Source organism: Aspergillus wentii (assembly GCF_001890725.1).
Source record: "Aspergillus wentii DTO 134E9 unplaced genomic scaffold ASPWEscaffold_1, whole genome shotgun sequence".
Taxonomy (NCBI): Eukaryota; Fungi; Ascomycota; class Eurotiomycetes; order Eurotiales; family Aspergillaceae; genus Aspergillus; species Aspergillus wentii.
Window position 1 is genome coordinate 761,257 of NW_024467832.1, and position 14,042 is coordinate 775,298.

Below are 14,042 nucleotides of genomic sequence, written 5' to 3' on the forward strand. Positions count from 1 at the left end.
CCTTCCCATGATCTGCTGACTGTCTTCCGCATCCTCAGCGCCGCTACGAGCTCGTTTTTACGATAGATACGATCTTCATGACATCTTGCTCTCTGCTCATCGCCTATTCTTAACGCCCTGACCCCCCTCCTCTTGTCGCAAAACAGCCCCTCCCGTGTTGTCGTGTCTCTCGCTCTCAAACGCCCGCTGGCTCACCGCCCGGCCTGGAAACATTTCCATCCACCACGATTCCCCCCCTGGACCAATTACCAATAACGAGAGAGTCGAGACGCATATATCTTTCTGTCCGTGGGTGATTGCTCGATTGAATCTCCGATTTTCTTGTTTCAACCTCCCGTATATGCGGAGGTTCGTTGGGGCCGACTGTTTGGAGAGATTGCGCACGAAACTGCCGTGATCATGAGCCAACTACTCACGGCGCGGCAGGCCGAGGAGCTGTAGGTTATTTCTCCATGGGAGCCAGGCGATGGGAAAGGCGGGCTGGAATTGGTCGATAGATCATCGCTGACACTATGGCTTTTCCCAACGATCCAGGCACAAGTCCATCATTGCCTACCTTGCCTCCGTGAATCTGTCTCACAGTTCAGAATCTCTGCGAGAGGAACTTGGGGATTCGATCACACTTGACGATGCTACGATTAAAAAGTACGAGGGGCTCTTGGAAAAGAAATGGACGAGTGTCGTCCGGCTGCAGAAGAAGGTGGGTTTATCTATCAACACGGACATATATTCGAATGGGGACTAATGACCGTTTCTGCAGATTATGGACCTGGAGTCCAAATGCGCCGCTCTTCAGTCTGAATTAGACTCTGCAACACCGACTTCCCTTTCGCGGCGAAATCAAGACCCTACGTCCTGGCTGCCTCGAGCTCCTCCCCGTCACACTTTAGAATCCCACCGTCTACCAGTCAACTGTGTCGCCTTCCACCCGGTCTTCTCCTCTCTCGCTTCAGGCTCGGAAGATACAACGATTAAGATCTGGGACTGGGAACTGGGTGAATTGGAAAGGACAGTCAAGGGTCACACCAAAGCAGTACTCGATGTCGACTACGGCGGTCCTCGGGGCGGTACGCTGCTGGCCTCGTGCTCATCTGACCTTACAATCAAGTTGTGGGATCCATCTGATGAATATAAGAATATCCGAACACTACCAGGCCATGACCACAGTGTCTCCGCTGTGAGATTCATTCCGTCCGGTGCAGCTGGCTCTCCCATATCGGGGAATCTACTAGTTTCTGCTTCTCGAGATAGAACACTACGGATATGGGATGTGACTACAGGCTACTGTGTGAAAACACTGCAGGGTCATGTAGACTGGGTTCGTGATGTCGTGCCTACCATTGATGGACGCTTTCTCTTTTCTGCAGGAAACGATCAAATCCCTCGACTCTGGGATGTATCCTCGGGGGAAACAAAAGCCACCTTCCTCGGTCACGAGCATGTTATTGAATGCGTTGCATTTGCGCCTTCCACGAGCTATCAACACCTCGCATCTTTTGCTGGTTTGAAGAAGCCCCCACCGGCCTCCTCGTCGGCGGAGTTCGTTGCCACAGGTTCTCGTGACAAGACAATTCGATTGTGGGACTCTCGAGGTACACTGATCAAAACGTTGGTGGGACATGATAATTGGGTGCGCGGACTCGCCTTCCATCCAGGCGGGAAATACCTCCTGTCGGTTTCAGACGATAAAACGCTTCGCTGCTGGGATCTTACCCAGGAATGCAAGTGTGTCCGGACCATCTCAGATGTCCATGGTCACTTCGTCAGTAGTCTGCGATGGGCCCCTTCATTGATCAAAGATGGAGGTGCAAGTGGGGAGAATGGTGCCAACGGGGCATCGCCGTCCAACGGCGTTAGAGACGATCCCAAGGCTCCAAGCAAAGTGTCTATCAGATGTGTCATCGCCACAGGCAGCGTTGACTACAATGTCCGGGTTTTTGCATCTTGATCCATTCTATCCAATGCCAGTTTCGGCACATTCCCCCAATATAGTATGGGAGGGCTATTAGACGACGTCGTTTATGCCCTTAGAAGCTCACCGCGTCCAGGGAGAGGGATCACGAATCCACGACAGTCGACTTTGGATAGTCAACTTCGACCAAAAAAAAGGCACCTGAGCGAACAAATTTCCTTTTCTCAAATAGATCGCCTTGGACATGGCTGTTGCGGTTGTTGTCCATTTTTCTCAGCATGGAGTTGGTTTCCGTTCTGTGATACCAGTACAAATCTCATTTAGGGTGGAAATATGGAGGGCAAGGGCGGGTTCACTTATACACAGTGTACTTTTGTTTTCTTTCTCTTTTTTCTTTCCATTTCCATCTTTCTTCTGGCAAATATTTGTCCTCATCCGGGAATGGGCTGCTGGGCCGTCGCATGGACGAATTGGCCCCTTGGGTTTATTATATCTTGTGTCTTTTCTCGTACATATTTACCTCTGGGCTTTTTTTCTTTCTATTTTTGTGTTGAATTAATCAAGATACCTTTTTGTGCGGTATATTCCTAGAAGACATGGATTTATAGTAGCTATGCCCATTATCGGTGCACCCATTATATATATATATATATATGTGAAGCAATTAGATGAACGCCCGTCTATTCTGTAACCAGCCTAATCCTCAAGGCAACACGATGAAATATAATATGATATGATATGATATAGTACACTTGATCCTAGAGTTCAAAACATACATGAAGAAACAAGAGAGAAAAAAGACAAAAGCTAACAACAATAATCACCCCGCCTTGAAGTTTTGTCTACACCCAAGTCTAAGCCTGGCCACCAACTCTCTCCAAAATCAACTGTCGAATGCGACCAACATGCTCCTTAGCACCCTCACCCTGACCACCATTCTCTAACCTCCTCGCCTCTCTTCTCTCCCACTTAGCCGCTCTCTTCTCCGTCTTCAGCGCATCCCTCTCCTCACGCGACAAGACAGCCGGCCGCTCCGCAATCTCTGACCCAAACGGCGCAATAATCCGCTCCACGACGTGGCGCACGTTGCGGCTCTTGGGGAACCCCGACGAAAACTCAATCACGTCGCCCTGGCGGAGCGAGTTGCGCGGGTCCGACACCAGGTAGGTCGTGGTTTTGGGGTAGTTCTTGCGCAGGTACGAGTCCCAGGTGTTGTGGTTGTGGGCGACGCGCACGGTACGGTCCATCCGGCCGACGGAGACGACGGTGCCGGTTTTGATGGTGTAGGGGTAGGCGCGGAGGGATGGGGGCTTGGCCGCGGAGGGTATGGGGGATTGTTGTTGGGGTTGGTCTGGTTGTTGTTGTTGCTGGGTTGTAGTAGATGATGCTCGTCTGGTGGAGATAGAGCTGGTGAGGAGGCTTGATTGTGTGGGACGCAGGAAGGTCATGGAGGAGCTGGTCGTGGTTGATCCGGTCATGGAAGATCGTAGGGGCATGACTGCCCGTAGGAGATGGTTTGGTGCCATTTCGGATAGTGGGAATTTATCAATTTAGTCTGCGTATCACGTCGGATATCGATGTACTTCTTCCAACTCAGTGAAAAGCTGGTGTTCTGTTCTGAAAATGTTGGCTGATGCGGCCGGGTGTCGGAGAGGTGGTTGTTTTGCAAGATCCCGGGGTTGGCACGACTTCTCAATGTGACTAGGCCGTCGGTGCAATTGGCAGATAATCCCAAAGACAATACTCACTCGGCAATAACGAGCCCACGCAATGGAGTTCTGGCAAGGAGGAGAAGAGAGGTGTTCTCGATGTGTTCTTCACGTCGATCCAGCATCGGCGGATGGTTTGGCCCGAGAATTTCTCAGAGAAGATGTTTGCACTGTTTGACACCACTTCTTCCACCAAACATCACGATAGACGGATACAGCATGGTCAAAATATGTTGAATTAATGTAAAACCCCCTATCTGGAAGGACTTGAGACTGTATAGGAGATGAGAGATCCAACAAATAAAAGCATCTAGCCGAAATGCCTAATGTACAGTACCCGGACACCTCACACCTCATCATGCCAGTTTTTAATCCCACCGCATATGAATAGAAACAGGATGGTTATCTCCATGGCATTCGTATGAGTGGACAGGAAACATAACCAATGCAATCAAATCAAATAAAACCAAACAAAAGACTCGTTTCGCTACACCCAGTGTTCATCAAGACAAGATAAGACATCTAAACCAATCATTCACACGTTTCCATTTGTCGTTTCTGATATAAGATTCAGTCAGACTCATGAGTGTGTCAACTGATGATCGCCTGGAATCTCACTACCATTCACATGCTCTCCAACATGAGAGCTCGCGGCCAAGGCAGCTTTTCTGGTCTGAAACTTCTCCGCCGAAGTCACAGATATCCTTGTCAACTCGGTCACGAAAGACTGACCCCAGAAGGCACTTGAAATGGGTTAATGTTCTATTCTTCACCGAAATCTCAGACGGGTGTTCCTTTCTCATACCTTGTATACTTCGAAACGTATTTATCCAGCTTGGAAAAGTTAAGAGCTCTCTGCTCGTCGCTCATCGTTACAGCTTCCTGGTAGGCACCAGCAAGCTCCTCTGTGTTCCAAGGGTTGATGATTATACTACCGTTGAGACTCTGGGCTGCCCCGGCAAATTCTGAAAGCACCAAAGAACCGTGACGCTTTTGCTGTGTTGCAATATACTCGTATGCTACCAGGTTCATACCATCTCGGGTAGACGACACAATGCAGGCATCTGACACTGCATATAGAGCAATGAGCTCATCGAAGTTGACGGACTTGTGGAGGAAATGAATGGGCATGAATTCGACAGTGCCTAGTGCTATTAGAAACGCAGAGTATTGTGCCGCTGGGAGAGGGAATACTCACCGAATTTCCCATTGATCCTGCCAACTAACTCGTTCACCACTGCCCTCAGATTCTGATATTCCTCGACATCCTGTCTACTGGGAACAGCGACCTGGACAAGAACAACCTTTCCAACCCATTCTGGATGGTCACTAAGGAAGACCTCCAGTGCATGCAGCTTCTGAGGTACACCTTTTATATAATCAAGACGATCAACGCCGACCATGAGCTTCACGCCCTGGAATTTCTGCTCGAGCGTTGCTATCCGCTTTTGGACCTTTTCCTTCTTAAGGCCCTCTTGGAATTTCTCTGGGTCAATACCGATCGGAAAAGCGCCGCAGGCAATAATCTTTCCTTGAAATTCGATACCATTAGGAGTTGTTGCGAGCCCCCTAGCAATAGAGTGAGTTTCAATGTCCCTAAAAGCCCAGCAATGATTCCACTTACAGCAATCGTGAGCAAGCGCTCAGGAAATGTCGTGTGTAGTCATAAGTATGGAAACCGATGAGATCGCAGTGAAGAACACCCAGTAACAGTTCATTACGGACCGGCAGAATTCTGTAGATCTCGCTACTGGGGAACGGAGTGTGGAGGAAGAAGCCGATCTTGACATTCTCCTTGCTGTCTCCGATCTCCTCTCGCAGCATTTCGGGAAGCAGCATCAAATGATAGTCGTGAACCCAGATAAGATCTCCATCCTTAACTTCTTTCGCAACAGCCTTGGCGAAAAGGCGATTTGCTTCCTTGTACGCATCCCAAGCGGACTCGTCGAACGTAATTTCACCGGGGTGGTAATGGAAAAGCGGCCAAAGAATAGAGTCTAACCAAAAGGAAAAAAAAAAAAAAAAAAGCTTTGTTAGCATACGATCTCGTCATTTTGTTCGGGTAGAATGAAATTTGGCGCGAACTAACTGGAGAACCCATTGTAATGTCGATCCGCAAGTTCATCGTCGATAAACACTGGAACAGCCCCATATTCATCCTTCAACCGTTGCTTGACCTCGGGGATCTCCTCCTCCGGAACTTCCAACCCGGGCCAGCCATACCATTGGAAAGTCGTAGATTTCGACAGGCCACTCAGGCCACTAACCAAACCACCCGACGACATGGAAAAGTCATATTTGCCGTCTTCGGAGCGCTTGATGGTGATCGGCAATCGGTTCGAGACGAGGAGCAATCTCGCCTCGTTTTGAGGGGGGGGTTCGAGAGAAGGCATCGTGAAGATAGAAGCGAAAAAAGTTGGAATTAATCGGACGGTAAGAGAATTAAAATCGCTAGAGGCAGGGTGAAAAAAAAGCGCTGCCCAAAAAGAGTCGCTCTGTGGAATGAGAATAAAGAAAAAGAAACAAAACCAACGTCAACAGATCCCGATTGAAACAATAAACACAAGATCGACAATCGGACAGACAGCAGTCGTACTCAAAACAAAAGAGTCGAAAAAAAAAGACAGAGGGCAGCCCTCCAGAACGAGCTGACGGTGTCGTCGGTGAAGCTGAAGTGGGAGAAGAAACACACGGCGGGGAACAGTGACCTCAGAGCCCAGCGAGCGGGCCAACAAGTCTGGGCGACGAAAGACCGGCGAAACCTGGAACGGCGGCTGGTCGGGTAGAAGAAGAGCAGAACAAGTGGGCCTGGCTGCTCTTTAATAGCAAACACATCGACTGTCCAGGATATAGAGAGAGAGAGAGAGAGAGAGAGAGAGAGAGAGAGAGAGAGAGAGAGAGAGGGTTGATGGATTAATTTGACAAAAAGAGAGAAACGCAAATTAATAAAAGAGGGGGCAAAATAGAAAAAAGGTCACCAGGAATGGAGATCAGTTGAGGAGTTGGACTGGGCGATGAAGTCAGTCCGACTGGATTGGAGGTCCCAGCCAGTCACAGCCCAGAGGGGAGGCAAAGCTAATCGATGATGCCAACACTGAGACTGGGGAAAAAGGAGGCGAAAAAGAATGGTATTTATATTGATTGCGAGATAGTTCAGACTGGCCTGGAGTATTCTATCTATCCTTACACCCTTCATGGCCGATCACCGGCGTAATCATCGCGCATCTGACCGTACGTCCACATTGCAGGTGGCGTATCCCCAAGGCCCAAGGAGGGGTAAATGCAAACTTACAGGCAAAATGGATACGAATCAAGGGGAGCAGAGGGCAGAATGGCTTTTCTCTTCGTATCGAATGATCTAGCCCTGAAGGATATATTTAGATCCACTTGGGTGGTACTCTGAGTAGATGATCGTTGAGGGATAAAAGTATTCACACTCTATGGATTCAGGACAAGGTACAAATGATGAAACATGGAAATCGATTCACAATGCCGATTTCTCTCCTGCCAGGTACCATCCTCCAGATGCTGTGTCGTGTATCGTCTTACCATCGTCCTCCAGCTTCATCAACACCTGTGACACTCCGTGCGACGCAGGCAGATGCAGACTCTCTGGTACATTGCGATATATCACCTTTACCAGTTCAAGAGGCGTCCAGGCCCGCTTTCGTTCAGGGGATTTTTCATTCTCTTCGACATCAAGTTTCCCATAGCGAAGAACCCGGATCACTTCATCTTCACGCTGCTGGCGATGCTTGATGTATTCGGAGATCTTCGCTGTTGCATTCTCAAGAACGGCACCATGACCTGGGTATCCACGACCTGAAACTCGGCTGTACATCCTTTGTAAACTGGAAAGATAAACCTTCAAATCTTCGAAAACGGCAGAACCATGGCCCAGGACATCTAAACACGAATAAGTCAAAAAGACACAAAACAAGGGAGGGGGGAAGCGCCTACTATCACCCGTAAACATGGAATCTTCTTCCTCAAAGACAAACGCCATATGATCCTCAGTGTGTCCAGGAGTATGGAACGCTTTCAAAGTAGCCCCCTCAACACTAAACACCTCCCCATCTTGGATATCCGTTTGCCCATCCTCCGGGTGGTGTTTATAAATAGTTGCCTGGGGGCAGATTTTCAAAAGATCTGGAATGCCATTGACGTGGTCGTGGTGCCAGTGCGTGATGAGCGCTTTATGTACTGTTGCATTTTCCTCCGTCAAGAGTGTCTTGAGCCGGGATGCCCATGCAGGCTCTCCTTGGGCCGTGTCAATGAGGATTCGCTGTTTTCCTCGACCAACAAGGTATGTATTTGTTCCTGCAGGGCGATGAGCTAAACGTGCCTTATTTTGATTTAAAAGAAACTCACCTTGTAATGTAAACTGTATGCCGTGCATCATGCAGAACGTTGTTAGTCCTAGTGCACAGACAGAGCTGTCGAACTGGGCCTACCTTTCCAGGATTTGCACCTAATATCCTCACCACGGAAGCACTGAGTCTTTCCACATCTGGGAGTGGAACGAGTTGAGCCATCTCGATGGATGGATAAATGGCCTAGAAATGATCGATTTCTAGAAATGGCAAATTGTGTATCGGATGGACGTTGAGGTCTCAGTCAATTGAATTTCATGCGGTCTATGATGCATAGAGACTCACGCTGCTTACAAATGAACTAGACACGATTCGATCACGACAGTATGAATCAGCAGCTGGATATATCAAGCACGATACGTGATCTTCGATATTCTGACCCATCGACCTCCATAACCCAGTCAGATCATTGTACGGACTCTTCCGAGGCGGGGCAGAGGGATTCGGGCCTCGGCAGAGCACATGTTGAGTCAGCAGGTCTGGTGATAGAGCATGGTGCCACGCCTGATTGCGTACAACATGAACAGTGAATGAATCCAAGTTTTACTGATAGCATCGGACCAAAGTACTGGGACGGATGAGGAACTACGTATGGTAGAGAGATTTGAAACAGAAGGAAATGTGGTATGCGCGAAGTCCTAACATACAAAGATTGATGATAGAGTAAAACAACGACTATATTCATAGAGCCCACCCAAACTCGGAAAGGGGAATAAAGGAAATGAGTTCTCAGGTGACAAAAAACAAAACATCGTAAAGAATTTTTCAGAGCTTGACTCCGCCTTTCCCATCATAAAACACTATTAGCAGGCACCATCCTCCCCAGATGCCGCTCTTCCACATCGGATAGACCATGAAGGCCGTATCTTCCTATCAAGTGATAGAAATAGTGATGAAACATATTTTACAAATAAGCTCTCACCAACCGGTGTTCAAGGGGCGCCTCGAGCCACAGGCCGACTTAGCAAGTGGTATCATTGCTTGGGGTCGTTATTTGTTTATTGAGCAGCCTTGCGGGCCATGGTGTTGAGGGCAGATCCGTCAACGAACCACTCGATCTGAGACTCGTTGAAGGTGTGGCTGAGCGAGACGTCGAACGAGGCACTGCCGTCCTTGGGGTGGACACGGAGGGTCATGGGCTTGCCGACGGCGATCTCAGTGCAGAGCAGGTCGACGGTGTCCTCGGGCTTGATCTTGTCGTAGTCGGCGGGGTCAGTGAAGGTCAGAGGAAGCATACCCTGCTTCTTCAAGTTGGTTTCGTGCTGGAGAGAAAAAGGTTAGTTTCACTGCTGGCCAGGAGGGTCTTCGTGAAGGGTTAACATACGATACGGGCAAAGCTGCGGGTGATGATGGCAAGGCCACCAAGGTGACGGGGCTCGAGAGCAGCGTGCTCACGAGAAGAACCCTCACCGTAGTTCCAGTCACCGATGACAACCCACTGGATGCCACGGGCCTTGTAGTCACGGGCAGTGGCAGGGACAGCGTCGTACTTGCCAGTGAAGGCGTTCTTGACGCTGTTGGCCTCGCCGTTCTCGGCGTTGACAGCACCAATCAACATGTTGTTGGAGATGTTGTCAAGGTGGCCACGGTACTTCAACCAGGGACCAGCCATGGAGATGTGGTCAGTGGTGGTCTTACCCTGGCACTTGATCAGGATGGGGATACCAGTGGCATCCTTGCCATCCCAAGCCTTGAATCCACCAAGAACCTGCAGACGCTCACTGCTGGGGGAAACAGCGACGCTGACGGACTCACGGTCAGCGGGAGGAGCCTGGTAGGTGTCACGGCCGGCGTCGTAGCCCCGGCTAGGGAGACCATCACCGGAGGGGGCCTTGAGCATGAAGTCATTGCCGTCCTTGTCCTTGAGGGTGTCGGTGAGAGGGTTAAAGTTGAGGGTACCGGCAACGCACATGGCGACGGTAAGGTCGGGAGAGGCAACGAAGGCGTGGGTGGCGGGGTTGGCATCGTTACGGCCAGTGAAGTTACGGTTGTAGGAAGAGATGATGGAGTTGGGCTCGCCCTTCTTCACATCCTTACGGTCCCACTGTCCAATGCAAGGACCGCAGGCGTTGGCGAGGATGACACCACCGAACTCCTCGAGGGTCTGGAGCTGACCGTCACGCTCAATGGTGGCGCGAATCTGCTCAGAACCGGGGGTAACGGTGAAGAGAGACTTGGACTTGACACCGTGGTCAAGGGCGTCACGAGCGATGGAGGCAGCACGGGACATATCCTCATACGAGGAGTTGGTGCAAGAACCGATCAGACCGACCTTGAGCTCCTCAGGCCACTTGTTGGTCTTGACAGCCTCCTTGAACTTGGAAATGGGAGTAGCCAAGTCGGGAGTGAAGGGACCGTTAACGTGAGGCTCCAGCTCGGAGAGGTTGATCTCGATCAGCTGGTCGTACTCAGCACCCTGGTCCTCGCGGAGGTCCTTGGCGTACTCTCTGGAGAAGTTTCCGATGTGCTGACGCTTGGTAGCCTTCAGGTAGTCGTACATGCGGTCGTTGAAGGGGAACATGGAGGTGGTGGCACCGATCTCAGCACCCATGTTACAGATGGTTCCCATACCAGTGCAAGACAAAGAGTCAACACCAGGTCCGTGGTACTCAATGATGGCACCAGTACCACCCTTGACAGTGAGGAGACCAGCAACCTTAAGGATGATATCTAAAAATACGGGTTAAAAATGCAAACAGAAAATGGTTGATAATTGTATGCTCACCCTTAGGAGTAGTCCAGCCAGACATCTGGCCAGTAAGCTTGACACCAATGACCTTGGGGGCCTTCAGTTCCCAAGGAAGGCCAGCCATGACATCAACGGCATCAGCACCACCGACACCGATAGCGGCCGAGGCGAGACCACCAGCGTTGGGGGTGTGAGAGTCAGTACCGATCATCAGAGCACCGGGGAAAGCGTAGTTCTCCAGAACGATCTGGTGAATGATACCGGAACCGGGCTTCCAGAAACCAATGTTGTACTTGGCAGTAGCAGAAGCAAGGAAGTCGTAAACTTCCTTGTTGATGTCGTTGGCACGAGCAAGATCCTTGTCACCACCAACCTGGGCCTCAATCAAGTGGTCGCAGTGGACGGTGGTAGGAGTAGCGACGGACGGCATACCGGCCGACATGAACTGCAGGATAGCCATCTGGGCGGTGGCATCCTGGCAAGCAACACGGTCGGGACGCAGCTTGAGGTAGGACTTGCCACGCTCGAGCTCCTGGCCGTGGGGGTCGTCAAGGTGAGAGTACAGAACCTTCTCGGCGTAGGTGAGAGGGCGCATCAGACGCTGACGGACAATGTCCAAGTTCTGGGACATCTTCCTAGAAAGTTGAAAACATGTTAGCAACCCTGTTTATCAGGCCAAGCAATTGCATGAATTGCCAAAGCCAAATCATCGCAAGACCAATGGGTTGATCATACTTGTAGTTGATGTAGTGACCCTGTTAAAGCAGAATTAGCCAGTGTTACAATGCCGAGGCAATCCGAGGATCTCATGATCATCACATACAGTTTCACAGTTGGTCATCTCGACCTTCTTGTCGAGGGGAGATTCGCCGACGGTGGCATAGCCCCGAGCCCCGAACAGCTATACAACTGGTTAGCTATTTTGCACTCCATAGTCCATCCCAAGTTCTGAACAAAGTTTCCTCTGTAGTCCAAGAATGGTAGCTCAAGGGTCGTAGGCATACAAGTCGGGACTTAGGTGCCTGTAGAACGATTTGGTTAGCTTTCAATCATTTACCATAGGGCGGCTATCCAATGCATGAAGCTGCATTGATGCATCCTCTGCCATTTTGGACAGAGGATGAGGTAGAGATGACTTACCATCGCACCGACGCGCGCGAGCCTTGTGGAGATCATGATGAAAGCTCTCTATGCGATGTGGACAAGGCTGCGACACATTCAAGGAGAGCCAATCCAAGCAATAGCAGCCAGCTTCAGGTAATAGAAGCAGCAAGAATGGAGTGGAGAGTGAGAGAGGAAAGGAAGAAAGAAAGGAAGGAGAGGAGGAAATGGAGCAGATAAAAAGGAAGCTTGGTGTTTTTGAGTGGGAAAGATTCTGGTTTACCAACAGCGATTCCTGCACTGGGGAACCGGAGAAGAGGACCCGTAATCGCTCATGACAGTACGGGACCCATACGTTTTCGGTAAGTTTGCTCCAGGCATGCGACCGGATACAAGGAAGGTAGATGGCTGGGTAATCCACTCCCTTTCCCCCTACACTTCCGTACGAATGCCTGATGTTCATCGGAAGTTCCAAATGGCCTGCAAACCTAACCGGATTGAGACCCATAATCCTGTTATTGATTCGAAAAAGCATCGATGTCAATGGTCTCTTTGCTTTTTACAACGGTGACCCCATGTGGTTCAGATCGTAAACAGTTATACATTACGCGGTAATTTTGGCCACAAGACTGCGCATGGGTCCGGTGCATGTGAGACACATAAGCCAATCGCAGGAGTGGTGATTACCGTTGGGCTTTGACCACATAATAATGCCTGGTTACTGGCATGGACTGTAGGTACTAAGTAAGTACTTCATGCGGCATATATTTAGCATGTAGTTTTCTTTGAACCTCATATTTCCAAGTATTTTCACAATTAGCTTTAGTAATTCAAACGCAGAGTTTGCGCAAATGTACGTGAGCGTGTTACTGTGGCTACCGCAATTAGAACAGGTAAGCATTATTTCATCTGAGACGTAACTGGATGGTGCTGCTTCTCCTGAGCTCACGGAGCAACATGCCGGATGAATGAAAACGTCATAAATTACCGCACGCCAGGAAGAACGCTGTACCGCTGGTAATGAACCCGCGACGAAACCGAGTCAGAACCGAGGCCTACCGATGGTAGTCCCGCGGGCCGGCGCCAAGCCCACATCGGACGCACACCAATAATGAGTGAGGTGTTTCAAGAGATCTCCTCGCGCGCACAAAGGCGGAAATTTCACGTCCTTGACCCGCTATTGCACCGCCTAAAGCTTTAGCATCATTCCGTTTATCGGTGATAATTTTTGCGATAGTCGATACTCATCGGGAAAGAACATCGGGTTGCCTTTGATATTGATAGACGTCCAAAATGGGTGCTTTGCGAAGAGTCAAGACTAAGCGCATGACGAGGTACATACACTTCCATTGCTATTGACATCCATGCCCATGATCGCATTGGAATGCCTTAATTGAATCCGCTCTAACAAAAAAAATTTTTCTATACAGAGGTTACGATCAAGTCCGAGAAGACATCGACTCTCCCAAGCACCTTGCGCAATACAAAGCCACCAAAGACGCAGAGGACCTTCCTGGTCTAGGAAAACACTATTGTGTTGAATGCTCAAAATGGTTTGAAAGCGAATACAACCTGGTCGCCCATACCAAGGGTAAAAACCACAAACGAAGGTGGGTTGGCATCTTGCGCATAACATTTTCAACTAGGATCGTGGCTAATGCACCGCTTGTTCTATTATAGACTCCGGTTGTTGCGAGAGGAACCGCACTCACAAAAGCTGGCTGAGGCCGCCGTTGGCTTGGGAACTGATAATGGCGTACGGCAACAAGAGTCGGTCGTCGACATGGAGGATTAGGTCTAGAATGGCCCATTCACCATCGATTGGCATCTACGAGCAACAACATGATGGATCATGAACACACTCTTTGAAAAACAGGATGCTTCATGAACAACAATCTTTTGAATCAAGGGCTTCGACGAAAAAATTTTTTTCTAGCAGCATGTGCCTTGCTGTCGACGTTGTTTCATCGGCGATTCTATTGGTTGCGCTCGAAAAAAGCTCATCGCCCAATCAGCAGCTTGCTGAGGTGGAAGAGCCGCACGTGAAACCACATGTGCCGAAAGTCGCCAAAAAGTGGACACCGAGCATGCTGTCTCCGGTTTGCGCTGATGACAAAAACAGCCGTTTCTCGGAGCGCTGTTTTGTCAGAGTCCCGCTTTATCCGGATTCCGGCATTTTCTTCTTAGGCGAAATTTATTTACTAGCTTCAATACAGACTACAAACTTCAAAGATGTATGGCTGAAATAAATGAAATAT

General features: G+C 49.7%; 8 protein-coding genes across 8 annotated transcripts; 3 read left to right on the forward strand and 5 right to left on the reverse strand.

Moving 5' to 3' along the window:
• Positions 1–399: 399 nt before the first annotated feature.
• Positions 400–1,948, forward strand: ASPWEDRAFT_47150 (WD40 repeat domain-containing protein; the record flags this gene model as incomplete). Its single annotated transcript, XM_040836908.1, has 3 exons — positions 400–437; positions 535–700; positions 761–1,948. 3 exons carry the CDS (start codon positions 400–402, stop codon positions 1,946–1,948), a joined length of 1,392 nt encoding a protein of 463 aa, XP_040693956.1.
• A 104-nt stretch (positions 1,949–2,052) lies between these two features.
• Positions 2,053–2,619, forward strand: ASPWEDRAFT_197804 (uncharacterized protein). Its single transcript, XM_040832265.1, has one exon. It carries the CDS (start codon positions 2,157–2,159, stop codon positions 2,469–2,471), a length of 315 nt encoding a protein of 104 aa, XP_040693957.1. The 5' UTR covers positions 2,053–2,156; the 3' UTR covers positions 2,472–2,619.
• A 165-nt stretch (positions 2,620–2,784) lies between these two features.
• On the reverse strand, positions 2,785–3,438 carry ASPWEDRAFT_74562 (uS17 family ribosomal protein; the record flags this gene model as incomplete). The annotated part of the gene is made up of 1 exon (XM_040839493.1): positions 2,785–3,438. A coding segment is annotated over one exon (654 nt), but the record flags the coding sequence as incomplete, so codon positions are not given.
• Positions 3,439–4,201: 763 nt separating this feature from the next.
• Positions 4,202–6,014, reverse strand: ASPWEDRAFT_99274 (glycosyltransferase family 20 protein; the record flags this gene model as incomplete). Its single annotated transcript, XM_040839655.1, has 5 exons — positions 4,202–4,364; positions 4,427–4,766; positions 4,820–5,190; positions 5,246–5,618; positions 5,711–6,014. 5 exons carry the CDS (start codon positions 6,012–6,014, stop codon positions 4,202–4,204), a joined length of 1,551 nt encoding a protein of 516 aa, XP_040693959.1.
• ASPWEDRAFT_198249 (uncharacterized protein) lies at positions 6,002–6,961 on the reverse strand. Its single transcript, XM_040832266.1, has 2 exons — positions 6,600–6,961; positions 6,002–6,429 (listed from the first exon to the last, which is right to left on the reverse strand). Exons 1-2 carry the CDS (start codon positions 6,815–6,817, stop codon positions 6,156–6,158), a joined length of 492 nt encoding a protein of 163 aa, XP_040693960.1. The 5' UTR covers positions 6,818–6,961; the 3' UTR covers positions 6,002–6,155.
• Positions 6,962–7,105: 144 nt separating this feature from the next.
• ASPWEDRAFT_100240 (putative metallo-beta-lactamase domain protein) lies at positions 7,106–8,156 on the reverse strand (the record flags this gene model as incomplete). The annotated part of the gene is made up of 4 exons (XM_040827289.1): positions 7,106–7,527; positions 7,582–7,941; positions 7,993–8,005; positions 8,076–8,156. The coding sequence occupies 4 exons, from the start codon at positions 8,154–8,156 to the stop codon at positions 7,106–7,108; spliced, it is 876 nt and encodes a 291-aa protein (XP_040693961.1).
• A 527-nt stretch (positions 8,157–8,683) lies between these two features.
• On the reverse strand, positions 8,684–11,917 carry acoA (aconitate hydratase ACO1). Its single transcript, XM_040833832.1, has 7 exons — positions 11,824–11,917; positions 11,688–11,705; positions 11,507–11,584; positions 11,419–11,438; positions 10,720–11,318; positions 9,319–10,664; positions 8,684–9,256 (listed from the first exon to the last, which is right to left on the reverse strand). Exons 1-7 carry the CDS (start codon positions 11,857–11,859, stop codon positions 8,993–8,995), a joined length of 2,361 nt encoding a protein of 786 aa, XP_040693962.1. The 5' UTR covers positions 11,860–11,917; the 3' UTR covers positions 8,684–8,992.
• Positions 11,918–13,077: 1,160 nt separating this feature from the next.
• Positions 13,078–13,579, forward strand: ASPWEDRAFT_22483 (putative C2H2 finger domain protein; the record flags this gene model as incomplete). The annotated part of the gene is made up of 3 exons (XM_040832342.1): positions 13,078–13,118; positions 13,215–13,394; positions 13,465–13,579. The coding sequence occupies 3 exons, from the start codon at positions 13,078–13,080 to the stop codon at positions 13,577–13,579; spliced, it is 336 nt and encodes a 111-aa protein (XP_040693963.1).
• Between the last annotated feature and the right edge of the window lie 463 nt (positions 13,580–14,042).

Bases quoted from the DNA above. Each gene is read 5' to 3' on its own strand.
- acoA (XM_040833832.1), bottom strand. From the start codon at position 11,859: ATGATCTCCACAAGGCTCGCGCGCGTCGGTGCGATG. The intron at 11,319-11,418 runs GTATGATCAACC...TCAACTTTCTAG, and splicing joins GGTCACTACATCAACTACAA to GAAGATGTCCCAGAACTTGG. The intron at 10,665-10,719 runs GTGAGCATACAA...CCGTATTTTTAG, and splicing joins TGGCTGGACTACTCCTAAGG to ATATCATCCTTAAGGTTGCT.
- ASPWEDRAFT_198249 (XM_040832266.1), bottom strand. From the start codon at position 6,817: ATGAAGGGTGTAAGGATAGATAGAATACTCCAGGCCAGTCTGAACTAT. The intron at 6,430-6,599 runs GTGACCTTTTTT...AAGAGCAGCCAG, and splicing joins TCAACTGATCTCCATTCCTG to GCCCACTTGTTCTGCTCTTC.
- ASPWEDRAFT_197804 (XM_040832265.1), top strand. From the start codon at position 2,157: ATGGCTGTTGCGGTTGTTGTCCATTTTTCTCAGCATGGAGTTGGTTTC.